This window comes from Ranitomeya imitator, chromosome 4 (assembly GCF_032444005.1).
Source record: "Ranitomeya imitator isolate aRanImi1 chromosome 4, aRanImi1.pri, whole genome shotgun sequence".
NCBI classification, from domain to species: Eukaryota; Metazoa; Chordata; class Amphibia; order Anura; family Dendrobatidae; genus Ranitomeya; species Ranitomeya imitator.
In genome coordinates this window covers 363,364,739-363,377,646 of record NC_091285.1, presented here as the reverse complement: position 1 = coordinate 363,377,646, position 12,908 = coordinate 363,364,739, and the positions used below count along the sequence as shown (strand labels likewise).

Here is a 12,908-nt window from a genome sequence, read left to right as displayed (position 1 = left end):
ATTAACTCTATATTGTAGTCTATGATATAACAGTACAATCAGAGTGAACAATATACTGGGACTATAGGCAAATGGTGACATAATAACACCTGGTGCGGATACAACATTTTCTACAGCTCCACTACCTCCGATTACAGCACAGATAGAAAAGAAGGTGTGAAGTAACCTTTCTCCCAGAGCGACCGCTTCATTTTCCTTGGAAAACTCCAGTAGTTTGGTCAGATTATTACATTCCTGCTCTTTATTTTCCATAAATGTCCTTTTCCCATCCAATTCCTTTGTAACATCTTCTTTCTCCTCCAACATCTTTTTGGTTTTATTCTCTATCTTTCTGAGGTTGTGGTTTAACTCTTGCCACTGTTCCTCCAGCTTTAACTTTTTCTTTCCTGTTTCTCTGTAATTGAGACAAAGTATGAGATGTAATAACAAGTGTATAATCATTTCAGGACCAAGCCTCACTTTATACAAGGCAATCTAAACATTGTGGATATCTCTTCATTTCCTGATCTCAAGTACCCTCTGCCAGATGATGTATATTATGTTTAATACATGTCTCCTGGATATAAATTTGTGATTCTCCGGCCAAGTACGCAATGAAAGGATTTAGCATATTCAACATACATTGAGCTTGTTATTCTGTATGTTTAAAAAATTGTAGTCAGATAAAATGTAAAGGGAACCTGTCACCAGGTTTGACCGATAATACATAAGGCCACCACCTTTCAGCCCTCATATACAGCACTCTCTAATGCTCTATATAAGCCCCCAACCCAACCTGCAAGACAAGAAAAAGACCTTTTATTATACTCACCTTGCGGGCGGTTCGGTCTGATAGGTGCCACTGGTCTTGGTCCGGAGCCTCCCTTCTTCTTGCGATGCCGCCCTCCTTCTTGCTAAGTCGTCCACACAGCCTCCCCAGTATCACTGTCATGCGCAGGTGTACTTCACTGCCCTGACAAGGGCAGAGCAAAGTATTGCAGTGCGCAGGCACCGGGAAAGGTCAAGAGTAGTGATGAGCGAGTATACTCGTTACTCGAGATTTCCCGAGCATGCTCGGGTGTCCTCCGAGTATTTTTTAGTGCTCGGAGATTTAGTTTTTCTTGCCGCAGCTGAATGATTTACAGCTACTAGCCTGCTTGAATACATGTGGGGATTCCCTAGCAACCAGGCAACCCCCACATGTACTTAGCCTGGCTAATAGCTGTAAATCATTCAGCTGAGGCGATGAAAACTAAATCTCCGAGCACTAAAAAATACTCGGAGGACACCCGAGAGTGCTCGGGAAATCTCGAGTAACGAGTATATTCGCTCATCACTAGTCAAGAGCCCCGGCACCTGTGCACTGCAGTAATTTCCTCCGCCCTTGTCAGGGCAGTGAAGTACATCTGCTCAGGAGAGTGATTCCGGGGAGACTGTGTGCATGATGTATAAACGTGTTTTCCACATGAAACAAAAAGGAGGATGGCATTGCAAGAAGAATGGAGGAGCCGGACCAAAACCAGCGACACTTATTGGACGGCCCCGCCCCACAGATGAGTATACTAAAAGGTCTTTTTCATGTCTTGTAGGTTAGGGTGGGGGTATATATACAGTGTTATACAATGCTGTTTATCAGGTCTGAAAGGTGGAGTTGTTATCTAATATAGTTCAAACGTGGTGACAGGTTCCCGTTCATGTCATACTGACAGGATGATATGTACATAGTGATAGCAGAGGTCTATACTTCATTACTAAAGTAGTATCTATATTGTAAATATATAACCCCAAATCCAAAAAATGTGGAAGCTGTGTAAAATTGTAAAATGTAAAGAAGACAAGAATGCAATGATTTGGAATTCTCTTATATCCATATTTTATTCACAACAGAACATAGATCACAGACCAGAAGATGAAAATTAATCATTTTTCCATTTCATTTGAAAATAATGATCTATTTACCAATTGATGGCAGCAACACATCTATAAAAAAAAGTTGGGACAAGGACATGTCTACCATTGTGTAGCATCTCCTATTCTTTTGACAACAGTCTGTAAACAGCTGGGTAGTAAGGAGACCATTTGCTGGAGTTTTGGGAGAGGAATGTTGTAATCTTGCCTGATGTCAGATTCTAGCTGCTCCACAGTCCTGGGGCTTCTTTGCCAGAGTTAACAAAAGACTGGCAGTAAGTGGAACTAATGAAAAACAGCTGGAGGTGTAAGGGGGGAATCCGATCAACATCTATTTCCGTGGTCCTAAACACCTTAGATAGGGGTCCCTGAGTGAGTGCGTGCGGTTGTGGACATCTTCAGGACACGTTCTGGCACAATTTGTGCAGCACTGAACCCCTTTAAAGGGGTTGTCCGGTCTAAAATAAAAGGTCTGCAGTTACTCTGTGTGCCTACAAACTTTTGAATTCCCCCCCAGAGCGCACCCTGTGCAATGAGAAAATTCACCAGCATCTGAGCTGGTGATGTATGCAATATGCATGCAATATGGGTACATTAATTATATTTGCATATATATATATATATACATACAAGTACAGATATATAGAGATATATAAATATGGCCATTGTCCATGAGGAAGAGGCTAATGCTTCTCAGGAATGCTACTAGAAACTGGTGTCTGGCTTTGCACTGTATTTTCAGAAGCTCATAATAATTCATATAATCAAAGGGGCTATACTAAGCGCTAAAAATGATTGCCATGGAAGGGATGAACAATTTTCACTCTGGAAGTGATGATATGCCCCCCATAGAGCCCTAATCTTAACATCATTGAGTCTGTCAGGGATTACATGAAGAGACAGAAGATCTGTGGTTAGTTCTCCAAGTTGTTTGGAACAACCTCCTTGCTGAGTTCCTTAAAAACTATGTACTAGCAAGTGTACCTAGAAGGACAGATGCTTTGATCCTGGTTTGTAAGCAAAGGGTGGTCACACTAAATATTGATTAAAAAATTTTCTTATGTTCACTCACTTTGTATTTTATTTATAAAAATAAACTATTTAACATTTCTATTTTTTAAAGTATTCTTACTTCAAATATTTTTTCCCACAGATGCCAAAATCTTTTGCACAGTACTGTACATACAGTAAAAAAACACACAGACTCATTATTTGTGCACATATGTTTTAGCCTCAGTAGATATCAGATTTGTGACTCAATTTTTAACAAATATTGAAATTCCCCGAGCAGGTCAGGCAGAACATGTGTTTACATCAGGAAGGTTTCATTCATCCAAATCTGAGAAAGGTCGGGCAAGCCAATTGTAAAACATTCCATGTTGGAAATGCCTGCGTATTGACCTTGGCTGGACGGTTATGTGATCATCATTATTCATTTTAACTCTTTGCATGCTACGTGATTCATACATGTTTTTCAAATTAAAATTAAATGGCCTACATTGCTTTGCGATTAATCTTCTCAATGTCTTTGCCAATTTGCTCTGGAATGTACTGGACCTGAACAAGTTCATCCTAAAACAAAACACACAGGACAGATGAAAAAGAAAAGAAAATCGGCATATTTATCCATCAGTGTTCTGTTCTCATACATTCTACATTTTCTCTATTTGGACTTCAGAGTCTCTCTTGCAAACTGTCAGATTCTTATTGTAAAACAATGTACACCCCAATGGGCTGTGCTATAAGTAAATAGGATCCTTTCTACAAGATATCCGGCACAAGAGGAGACACAAGTTTGGTATCGCCGTTATCGTACTGAGCTGGAGAATCATATTTTAACTGTCATAAAAACAAACTAAAAAAATAATTGCAGAATTGCATATTGTGTGCAATGTCATTGCACTTGGATTTTATTTGTTTTTCTTTTAGTAACCTTAATGGGAAACTGAGTGGTGTCATTCAAAACTAAAACGTGTTCCGCAAAAAAAAGGTTAAATAGAATCCCTCATATGGCTAAATTGTCTGAAAAATTAAACAGTTATGGCTTCTGAATCTAGGGGAGGAAAGAAATGAAAATGGAAAAAAAAGGAAAATCACTTGGTCAGGAGGGATTACGTAGCAGAAGGGAGGATAATAAATATCTGTTGTCTTGTAATCATCACACCTTTATGACTTCTTGTTTTTCTTCTATCTTTTCAAGTTCTACTTTCTCTCTTTGAATTTCTCTTTCCTTTAAGGACAAGTCTTCCTTCAGTGCTTTAATCTCCAGTATTCTCTGGGTGTTTTCTTTCTGCAGCTCATCGCTGGTTTCCTTCAGCAGTTTGGCCCTTTTCTCTAACTCCTGTAATGTAAGATTATATTAGAAATAGAATTATACATTTTAAAAGTTTACAACCAGCTCCACCGACCCATCTACCATCTGTATACAGAACCACAATCTGTGCTCGATTGCCAAACTATCTTTTTCTTTTTTTTCACTATTCATTCCTATAAACAAACTGGAAATCTATAGAAAAACCTTACAACTGTAAATGATGTCTACATCCCCAGATACTTAAAAGAAGTCAACAGAATCATAGAATGTTAGAGTTGGAAGGGACCTCCGGGGTCATCTGGTCCAACTCCCTGCTCAATGCAAGATTCACTAAACCATCACAGACAGATGTCTGTCCAGCCTCTGTTTGAAGACTTCCATTGCAGGAGAACTCACCACCTCTTGTGGCAGCCTGTTCCACTCATTGATTCCACTCACTGATCACCCGCACTGTCAAAGTTTTTTTCTAACTTTCTCTAATCTGTATTTTCTCCCTTTCAGTTTTATTCTATTGTTTCTCGTGTTCTCATGTATAAATGAGAATAATGATGATCCCTCTACACTGTGACATCCCTTCAGATATTTGTAGACAGCTATTAAGTCTCCTCTTAGCCTTCTTTTCTGCAAGCTAATCATTGCCAGATCCTTTAACCGTTCCTCGTAGGACATAATTTGCAGTCTGCTTACCATCCTGGAATCTCTTCTCTGAATTTGCTCCAGTTTTTCAATGTCTATTTTAAAATGTGGTCACCAGAACTGGACACAGTATTCCAGATGAGGCCTGACTAAGGAGGAGTAGAGGGGCATAATTATGTCATGTGATCTAGACTCTATGCTTCTGTTAATACATTCTAGAACTGTGTTTGCCTTTTTTGCTGCTGCATCACACTGTCGACTCATGTGCAGTCTGTGATCTATTAGTATATCCAAGGCTTTTTCACACATGCTGTTACTTAGTTCTATTCGTCCCATTCCATAAATGTAATTTTCATTTTTCTTGCCCAGATGTAGAATCTTGCATTTCTCCCTGTTAAATACCATTCTATTAGTCGTTGCCCATTGTTCATGCTTATCTAGATCCTTCTGAATCCTTTCTCTATCTTCTCTAGTGTTAGCTATCCCTCCTAGCTTTGCATCGTCTTCAAATTTGATTATTTACCTTCAGTTCCCTTACCTAAATCATTTATAAAAATGTTGAAGAACACTGAGGCCAGGGCAGAGCCTTGTGGTAGCCCACTTGAAACACTCTACCAGTTAGATGTGCAACCATTTACTACCGCTCTTTGAGCACAATCACTGAGCCAGTTATAAATCCACCTAACCATAGCCTTGTCAATCCCATACTTTGCAATTTTTTCAATAAGGATAGTATGAGATACTTTATCAAATGCTTTGCTGAAGTCGAGATGCAGTATACTATATCTACCGCCTTTCCCTGATCCACCCAGTCAGTGATTCCATCATAAAAGGAAATTAGATTAGTCTGGCATGAGTTTTTTTGCTACAATCCCACTCTGGCACTGGTTAATTACTATATTTTTTATCCATGTACTTACATATATGCTGTTTAATAATTTGTTCAAAGATCTTTCCTGGTAAGGCTCACTGGTCTCTAATTTTCTGGCTCCATCTTCTCTCCATTTTTAAAGATAGGGCCAACGTATGCCCTTCTCTAATCTTCTGGGACTTCTGTTCTCCAGTATTTTAAAAAGATTCTGTCTAGTTGTTCTGCAATTTCCTCTACTACCTCTTTCAGTACCCTAGGATGTAATTCATCTGAACCAGGAGATTTAAATCCATTTAAATTAGCTAAGTGATCCCTCACCATCTCTCTGTTTAAAGACAGTGTGGATTATTTTATTCCTTCAATAGCACTGTGTTGATGCTGCATTTGCTTTCTTAGAGAACACAGATGCAAAATAGGAATTTAAAAGTTCGGCTTTCGCAACAACGTTTTTGACAACTTCACACTTTTTATCCTGTAAAAATCCTACAGCATCTTTGACTTTTCTTTTGCTTTTGATATACCTCCAAATCCTTTTATATTGCATTTGGTCTCCCTTGCAAGCCTCATTTCATGATTGGCTTTAGCTGTTCTAACGCTAGCCCTGCATTCCCTGCAGACATCATTATATTCCTCTTGAGATATGCCTCCTCTTTCCATTTAATAAACATTTAATTTTTCCTTTTTAACAAGTGTTTAAGTTCTGTTTTCATACATCCTGGTCTCTTTAAATGCTTCCACAGTGAATCCAACTGTAAAGTGATAATTACAAGATTCTGGACATGCTTCTCCAACTTCAGTAAAATCACAGATGCTCCAATTTGTTTTCTCTGACTTTAGAAAAAATGGCCCTATTTTTTTTCTTTTGCAACATATGTGTATAACCTTACTGCTGAAGCCTGTGATTAGCTGCAGCGGTCAAGTGACTGAAACAACAATTCAGTGGATGTAATGCAGTATTAAAGATCTGTATGGAGGATTTGCCAGTCCTCAGTAAATTCATGACACGCTGTTCCAGTCACTTGACTGCTGCAGCTCATAACAGGCTTTAGTCGTCCTGTGACATTAGGATGGTACAGTGATCACTTCCTGAGGCGGCACAACCTGTGATAGATTAATGTGGGTGTTAGAAAGTGTGAGCCTATGATTGTTGTTTTGTAATAGCTCTTTTTCATAAAATAAAATGAATGCCAGACAATCCCTTTAAGGCTTTAGTGACATCTGTCGTACATGTACAGAGGATGAGGTCACTGTTTGCATGGAGCGGGCTCAAGAACTGAGCCTGATCCATACAGCACGGGTGTTGGCTTTAACCTTTTAAATGCAATCAGTCAAACCTCGCTGTCGAGTGTAACAGTGGGATTTAAGCTACTTTCGCACTTCCGTTTTCTGGGGTCCGTCGTGGTGCAGCAAAATGACGTATTGACGGATGTCATGAAAATAGGTAAAAACGTGTGCGACGGATCCAGTGTAATGATGGATCCGTCGTACAGAAATTCCGGAAATTTAATGTCCGGGGACGAGAGAGACAGAGAGAGAGAGAGCACTTTTTCCCGGACTAGAAAATCCTTCTGGGCATTCTCAGCAGGGAAAAACTGGATCCGTCGCTGGATTCCAGTGTGTGACGGTCAGCGACGGATGCGTCGCTGAACGATTTTCCGACGTGCACAAAAAACGTTACAGTGAACGTTTTCTCTGCACGACGGACCGCTATTTTACGACGGATCCAGTGCACGACGGATGAATCGGATGGCCATCTGTCACAATCCGTCGCTAATACAAGTCTATGGGAAAATGCAGGATCCTGCTAATTTAAAATCGACGGATTGTGATGATCTGAAAAGACAGAAGTGTGAAAGTAGCCTTAAAAGTGTTCCGCTCTGATGGCCATCATTCCCTCCACATGTTGCCATTTCTGGCATGACGATGGGTTGCCATGGCCGATGGGGGCCTTACTGAAGGACCCTGTGCCTACCATGTTAGAACTCCTATGAAGTCCACTCTGAGGTTGTACTACAGTATTGCAGTGTATTTCATAGACAATCAAGCAATTTCAGGTTCTAATTGCCTAAGAGGAGGACTAAAATATCATTAAAAATTATTGTAAAAAATATAAAAGAAAAAAATGTACAGACACGTATTGATTAAATATACAGATACAATATATAAAGATACAATACTTACCCCAGTTTTGGGGATTCTTTCATACTCCCGTTCCAGAAGCCTTTTTTCTTCCCGTAAACTGTTGAAAGATTTTACATGCAGTCCATTAGAATAGATGCAGTATATGTCTCTTTTTTTTTACAAGTATTTGTCAAGTTCTTGGGAAAAAATGAAAAGATCTGCTGGTTATTGTTGACAAGTTCCCAGTACATGACTGATGCATCCAATCAGTGGACCTGCCGCTCAGTCCTGAGCCATTGTTGCAGCAGTCACGTACTGACAGCTGGTCAACAATGGCTATCATTGGGCTTGCACTGGATGGATGGAAAATTGCAGAGGTGATTTTTTTTTTGTATTGTTTATTCTAGCAAGTTTATTTTTTTCACTTTTACTTATACAGGTCCTTCTCAAAAAATTAGCATATAGTGTTAAATTTCATTATTTACCATAATGTAATGATTACAATTAAACTTTCATATATTATAGATTCATTATCCACCAACTAAAATTTGTCAGGTCTTTTATTGTTTTAATACTGATGATTTTGGCATACAACTCCTGATAACCCAAAAAACCTGTCTCAATAAATTAGCATATTTCACCCATCCAATCAAATAAAAGTGTTTTTTAATAACAAACAAAAAAACCAACAAATAATAATGTTCAGTTATGCACTCAATACTTGGTCGGGAATCCTTTGGCAGAAATGACTGCTTCAATGCGGCGTGGCATGGAGGCAATCAGCCTGTGACACTGCTGAGATGTTATGGAGGCCCAGGATGCTTCAATAGCGGCCTTAAGCTCATCCAGAGTGTTGGGTCTTGCGTCTCTCAACTTTCTCTTCACAATATCCCACAGATTCTCTATGGGGTTCAGGTCAGGAGAGTTGGCAGGCCAATTGAGCACAGTAATACCATGGTCAGTAAACCATTTACCAGTGGTTTTGGCACTGTGAGCAGGTGCCAGGTCGTGCTGAAAAATGAAATCTTCATCTCCATAAAGCATTTCAGCCGATGGAAGCATGAAGTGCTCCAAAATCTCCTGATAGCTAGCTGCATTGACCCTGCCCTTGATGAAACACAGTGGACCAACACCAGCAGCTGACATGGCACCCCACACCATCACTGACTGTGGGTACTTGACACTGGACTTCAGGCATTTTGGCATTTCCTTCTCCCCAGTCTTCCTCCAGACTCTGGCACCTTGATTTCCGAATGACATGCTTACTTTCATCAGAAAAAAGTACCTGGGACCACTTAGCAACAGTCCAGTGCTGCTTCTCTGTAGCCCAGGTCAGGCGCCTCTGCCGCTGTTTATGGTTCAAAAGTGGCTTTACCTGGGGAATGCGGCACCTGTAGCCCATTTCCTGCACACACCTGTGCACGGTGGCTCTGGATGTTTCCACACCAGACTCAGTCCACTGCTTCCTCAGGTTCCCCAAGGTCTGGAATCGGTCCTTCTCCACAATCTTCCTCAGGGTCCGGTCTCCTCTTCTCGTTGTACAGCGTTTTCTGCCACATTGTTTCCTTCCAACAGACTTACCATTGAGGTGCCTTGATACAGCACTCTGGGAACAGCCTATTTGTTGAGAAATTTCTTTCTGGGTCTTACCCTCTTGCTTGAGGGTGTCAATGATGGCCTTCTTGACATCTGTCAGGTCGCTAGTCTTACCCATGATGGGGGTTTTGAGTAATGAACCAGGCAGGGAGTTTATAAAAGCCTCAGGTATCTTTTGCATGTGTTTAGAGTTAATTAGTTGATTCAGAAGATTAGGGTAATGGGTCGTTTAGAGAACCTTTTCTTGATATGCTAATTTATTGAGACAGGTTTTTTGGGTTATCAGGAGTTGTATGCCAAAATCATCAGTATTAAAACAATAAAAGACCTGACAAATTTCAGTTGGTGGATAATGAATCTATAATATATGAAAGTTTAATTGTAATCATTACATTATGGTAAATAATGAAATTTAACACTATATGCTAATTTTTTGAGAAGGACCTGTACAACCATTGAACGTGGACAACCCAAAATTTAATCGCACCCATGTGCATTGTGTGGTTACTGTTAGAAAATAGTAGTTAGCTTTGTGAGAGCAATTCTTACGGAATATCTTGTGTTTATACTCTTAGAAGCATTTCTCTGTTTCTTTACCAACCTATTACATAAGCATAATAGATAAAATGTGCACCACCACAATGTTTAACCATATAGTAATTATCTTCATTCCAGATTGCTACTGCCACTCCCAAACGACTCACCATGAGAAGTAAATTCAAAGCCCTGAATTCTTTTAGAATGTGCCAATTTAGAAGGCTGGGTATGTAGTTGTGTTCGACATCCCACAACCACAATTCCAAAAAAGTTGGGATGCTGTGTACAATGTAAATAATACAAGAATTAAATGATTTGGAAATCTCTTTAAGGGCCATGTTCATATGTTCAGTATTTAGTCAGTATTTCACATCAGTATTTGTAAGCTTTGTAAGCCAAAACTAGGAGTGGAACAATCAGAGGAAACGTATAATAAATACAGAAGTGGTGACATGTTTCTATCACTCACGACCTGGTTTTGGATAACAAATACTGGTGTAAATCTTTCCCCCATCTCACTCTACCCCTCCACCAGACCTATCCATCAAGGTCAATGGCTGCTCACTTTCCTCAGTCCCGCATGCATGCATGGTGCCTCGGGGTGATCCTCGACTCTGTCCTCTCTTTCAAGTCACATATCCAAGCCCTTGCCTCCTCCTGCCGTCTCAAACTCAAAATTATTTCCCGGATCCGCGCATTCCTCAACAACGAAACCTCAAAAACACTAGTGCACGCCCTTATCATCTCCTGCCTTGACTACTGCAACCTCCTACTCTCTGGCCTCCCCTCTAGCACTCTGGCACCACTCCAATCCATCCTACACTCTGCTGCCCAATTAATCCACCTGTTTCCTGTTGTTCCCCAGCCTCTCCTCCCTGCCAAGCCCTTCACTGGCTTCCTATCGTCCAGAGGCTCCAGTTCAAAACCTCTACTATGACATACAAAGCCATCCACAACCAGTCTCCTCCATACATCTGTGACATGGTCTCCCGGTACTTACCTACACGCAACCTTCGATGCTCACAAGATCTCCGTCTCTACTCCCCTCTTATCTCTTCTTCCCACAACCGCATCCAAGACTTCTCCTGTGCTTCCCTCATACTCTGGAACTCTCTACCCCAACACATCAGACTCTCGCCTACCACAGAAACCTTCAAAAAGAACCTGAAGACTCACCTCTTCTGACAAGCCTACAACCTGCAGTGATCCTCTGTCTGCTGAACCACCATATGACCAACTCTACCTTCTCCTAGTGTATCCTCACCCATCCCCTGCAGACTGTGAGCCCTCACGGGCTGTACCTGTTAGTGCCTTTTTTTGCTCATGTTTATTATATTTGTCTATATTGACCCCCTTTTCACATGTAAAGCACCATGGAATAAATGGCGCTATAAAAATGTATAATAATAATGTAAATTACTGACCAAATACTAGCCCTATTTTATTGTGAATAACCAAAAAGAGTTTAGCTTCCATAATACATTCTTAAATAACACTGTATAAGGGAATTTCAGAGTGACTTAGAGGAGAGAGTGGTCAGAGAGAGTTCTCGCTAGATATTAGGCGCTGCCTATGTATGGAAAAACTAGGTATTTTCCCAATGCCATGTCTATTCAAGATAGGGTAGAGTATGTGGATGAGCCGCATGAGTATTGTTAGGTCTCTGTGAGTGCGTTCGTCTCCGAATATCATATAGTGCTAATTCATGCAGGAGACAGGCAAACCCTGAAATAGAGCGGTCACAGGGAGTGTCGTTTAAACGGCAGTTATCTATATCTATATAAATAATGTTAGTAAAGTCACTCAGGATTAACCTATAGATTGTAAGCTTGCGAGCAGGGCCCTCACTCCTATTGGTATCTATTTTGAACTGTGATTTTTGTTATGCTGTAATGTTTATTGTCTGTACAAATCCCCTCTATATATTGTAAAGTGCTGCAGAATATGTTGGCGCTATATAAATAAAATTATTATTATTATTGTATTATTAATGTTGGCATATTAGAATGTAAGCCCCCAAAGTTTAATACTTTTTTAAAAATCTTGATAGAGAAGGGCGGTGGAATATAAATCCTAATAATAATAAAGGGTTGGTTATATATTTTACATAAGAAACATATATATTGACCTTCTACATCTATAACCTCCTTCGTGACTACAAAGAGGATTTTCCAGCTTATTAGCAGACACTAGCAGACATAGCCAGTTTCCCTCCGTCCCCATAAGACTAGTAGTGTCTCGCGTTAAATGTGTGTCTTGCACAATATATATGGCCAGAAGAAAAGTTTTCAGATATTGGAATATAGCACACCTTTTCGTAAGGTTGGATAGTCCCCGAACATTCCAACTAATTATAGACAATGTTTTAGCCATTATGTGAGGTTCGGTTTATTATTAAGGCTATTTTTGCAACCGATATACATGTACTTGTATAGCGTATGAGAAATTAAGAGAGTGAAATAAAGGAGGGGGTGGAGAAAAAAGGGGGATGGGGGTGAGAGTGGGGAGCAGAGGGATAGAGAAGGGGAGGGGAGGCTATAAAAGGGAAAGATGCGGCTTGGGGGAGAGAGAAGGGGGAGGCAGAAGAAGGGGAGGGAATTGATGTGATAGAGAAAGAGGGTGGAGAAAGGAGAGGAAGGGAAAAGGTAGGGGGAGAGGGAATGAGTGGGAAAAAAAGGGTGGAAGAAAGGGCAGTGGGAGGAAAGGAAAGGGAGAGAATAAGGGGAACAAGGAAATAAACCCTCTTAGCAGTTCATGGCAAACTCAATTCAAACCTGCAACATAGATTTTTGTCCCACACAAAACATGAGTAGCCCCACGATTCTCATGCAGCTACCTCTAATTTAAGTCCAGCCATTTCAATGCTTCCTTGTGATTTTCAAAGAATTGGGTGGTACCAAGAGTTACAACTTTGAATTTTGCCAGATAGATCATGAAGTATCCTAC

General features: G+C 40.3%; 1 protein-coding gene across 2 annotated transcripts in view; it reads right to left on the bottom strand.

Annotated features, from left to right (window-relative positions):
* The window catches only part of CCDC146 (coiled-coil domain containing 146), a 214,690-nt gene that overhangs the window by 59,841 nt on the left and 141,941 nt on the right, over positions 1-12,908 (bottom strand). For both annotated transcript variants that reach the window (XM_069765128.1, XM_069765129.1), the window contains exons 5-8: positions 7,890-7,947; positions 4,052-4,228; positions 3,386-3,459; positions 167-394 (exon numbers count right to left, since the gene is read on the bottom strand). In XM_069765128.1, coding sequence (XP_069621229.1) covers positions 167-394; positions 3,386-3,459; positions 4,052-4,228; positions 7,890-7,947 — 537 coding nt within the window. The remainder of the gene's footprint in view (positions 1-166; positions 395-3,385; positions 3,460-4,051; positions 4,229-7,889; positions 7,948-12,908) is intronic.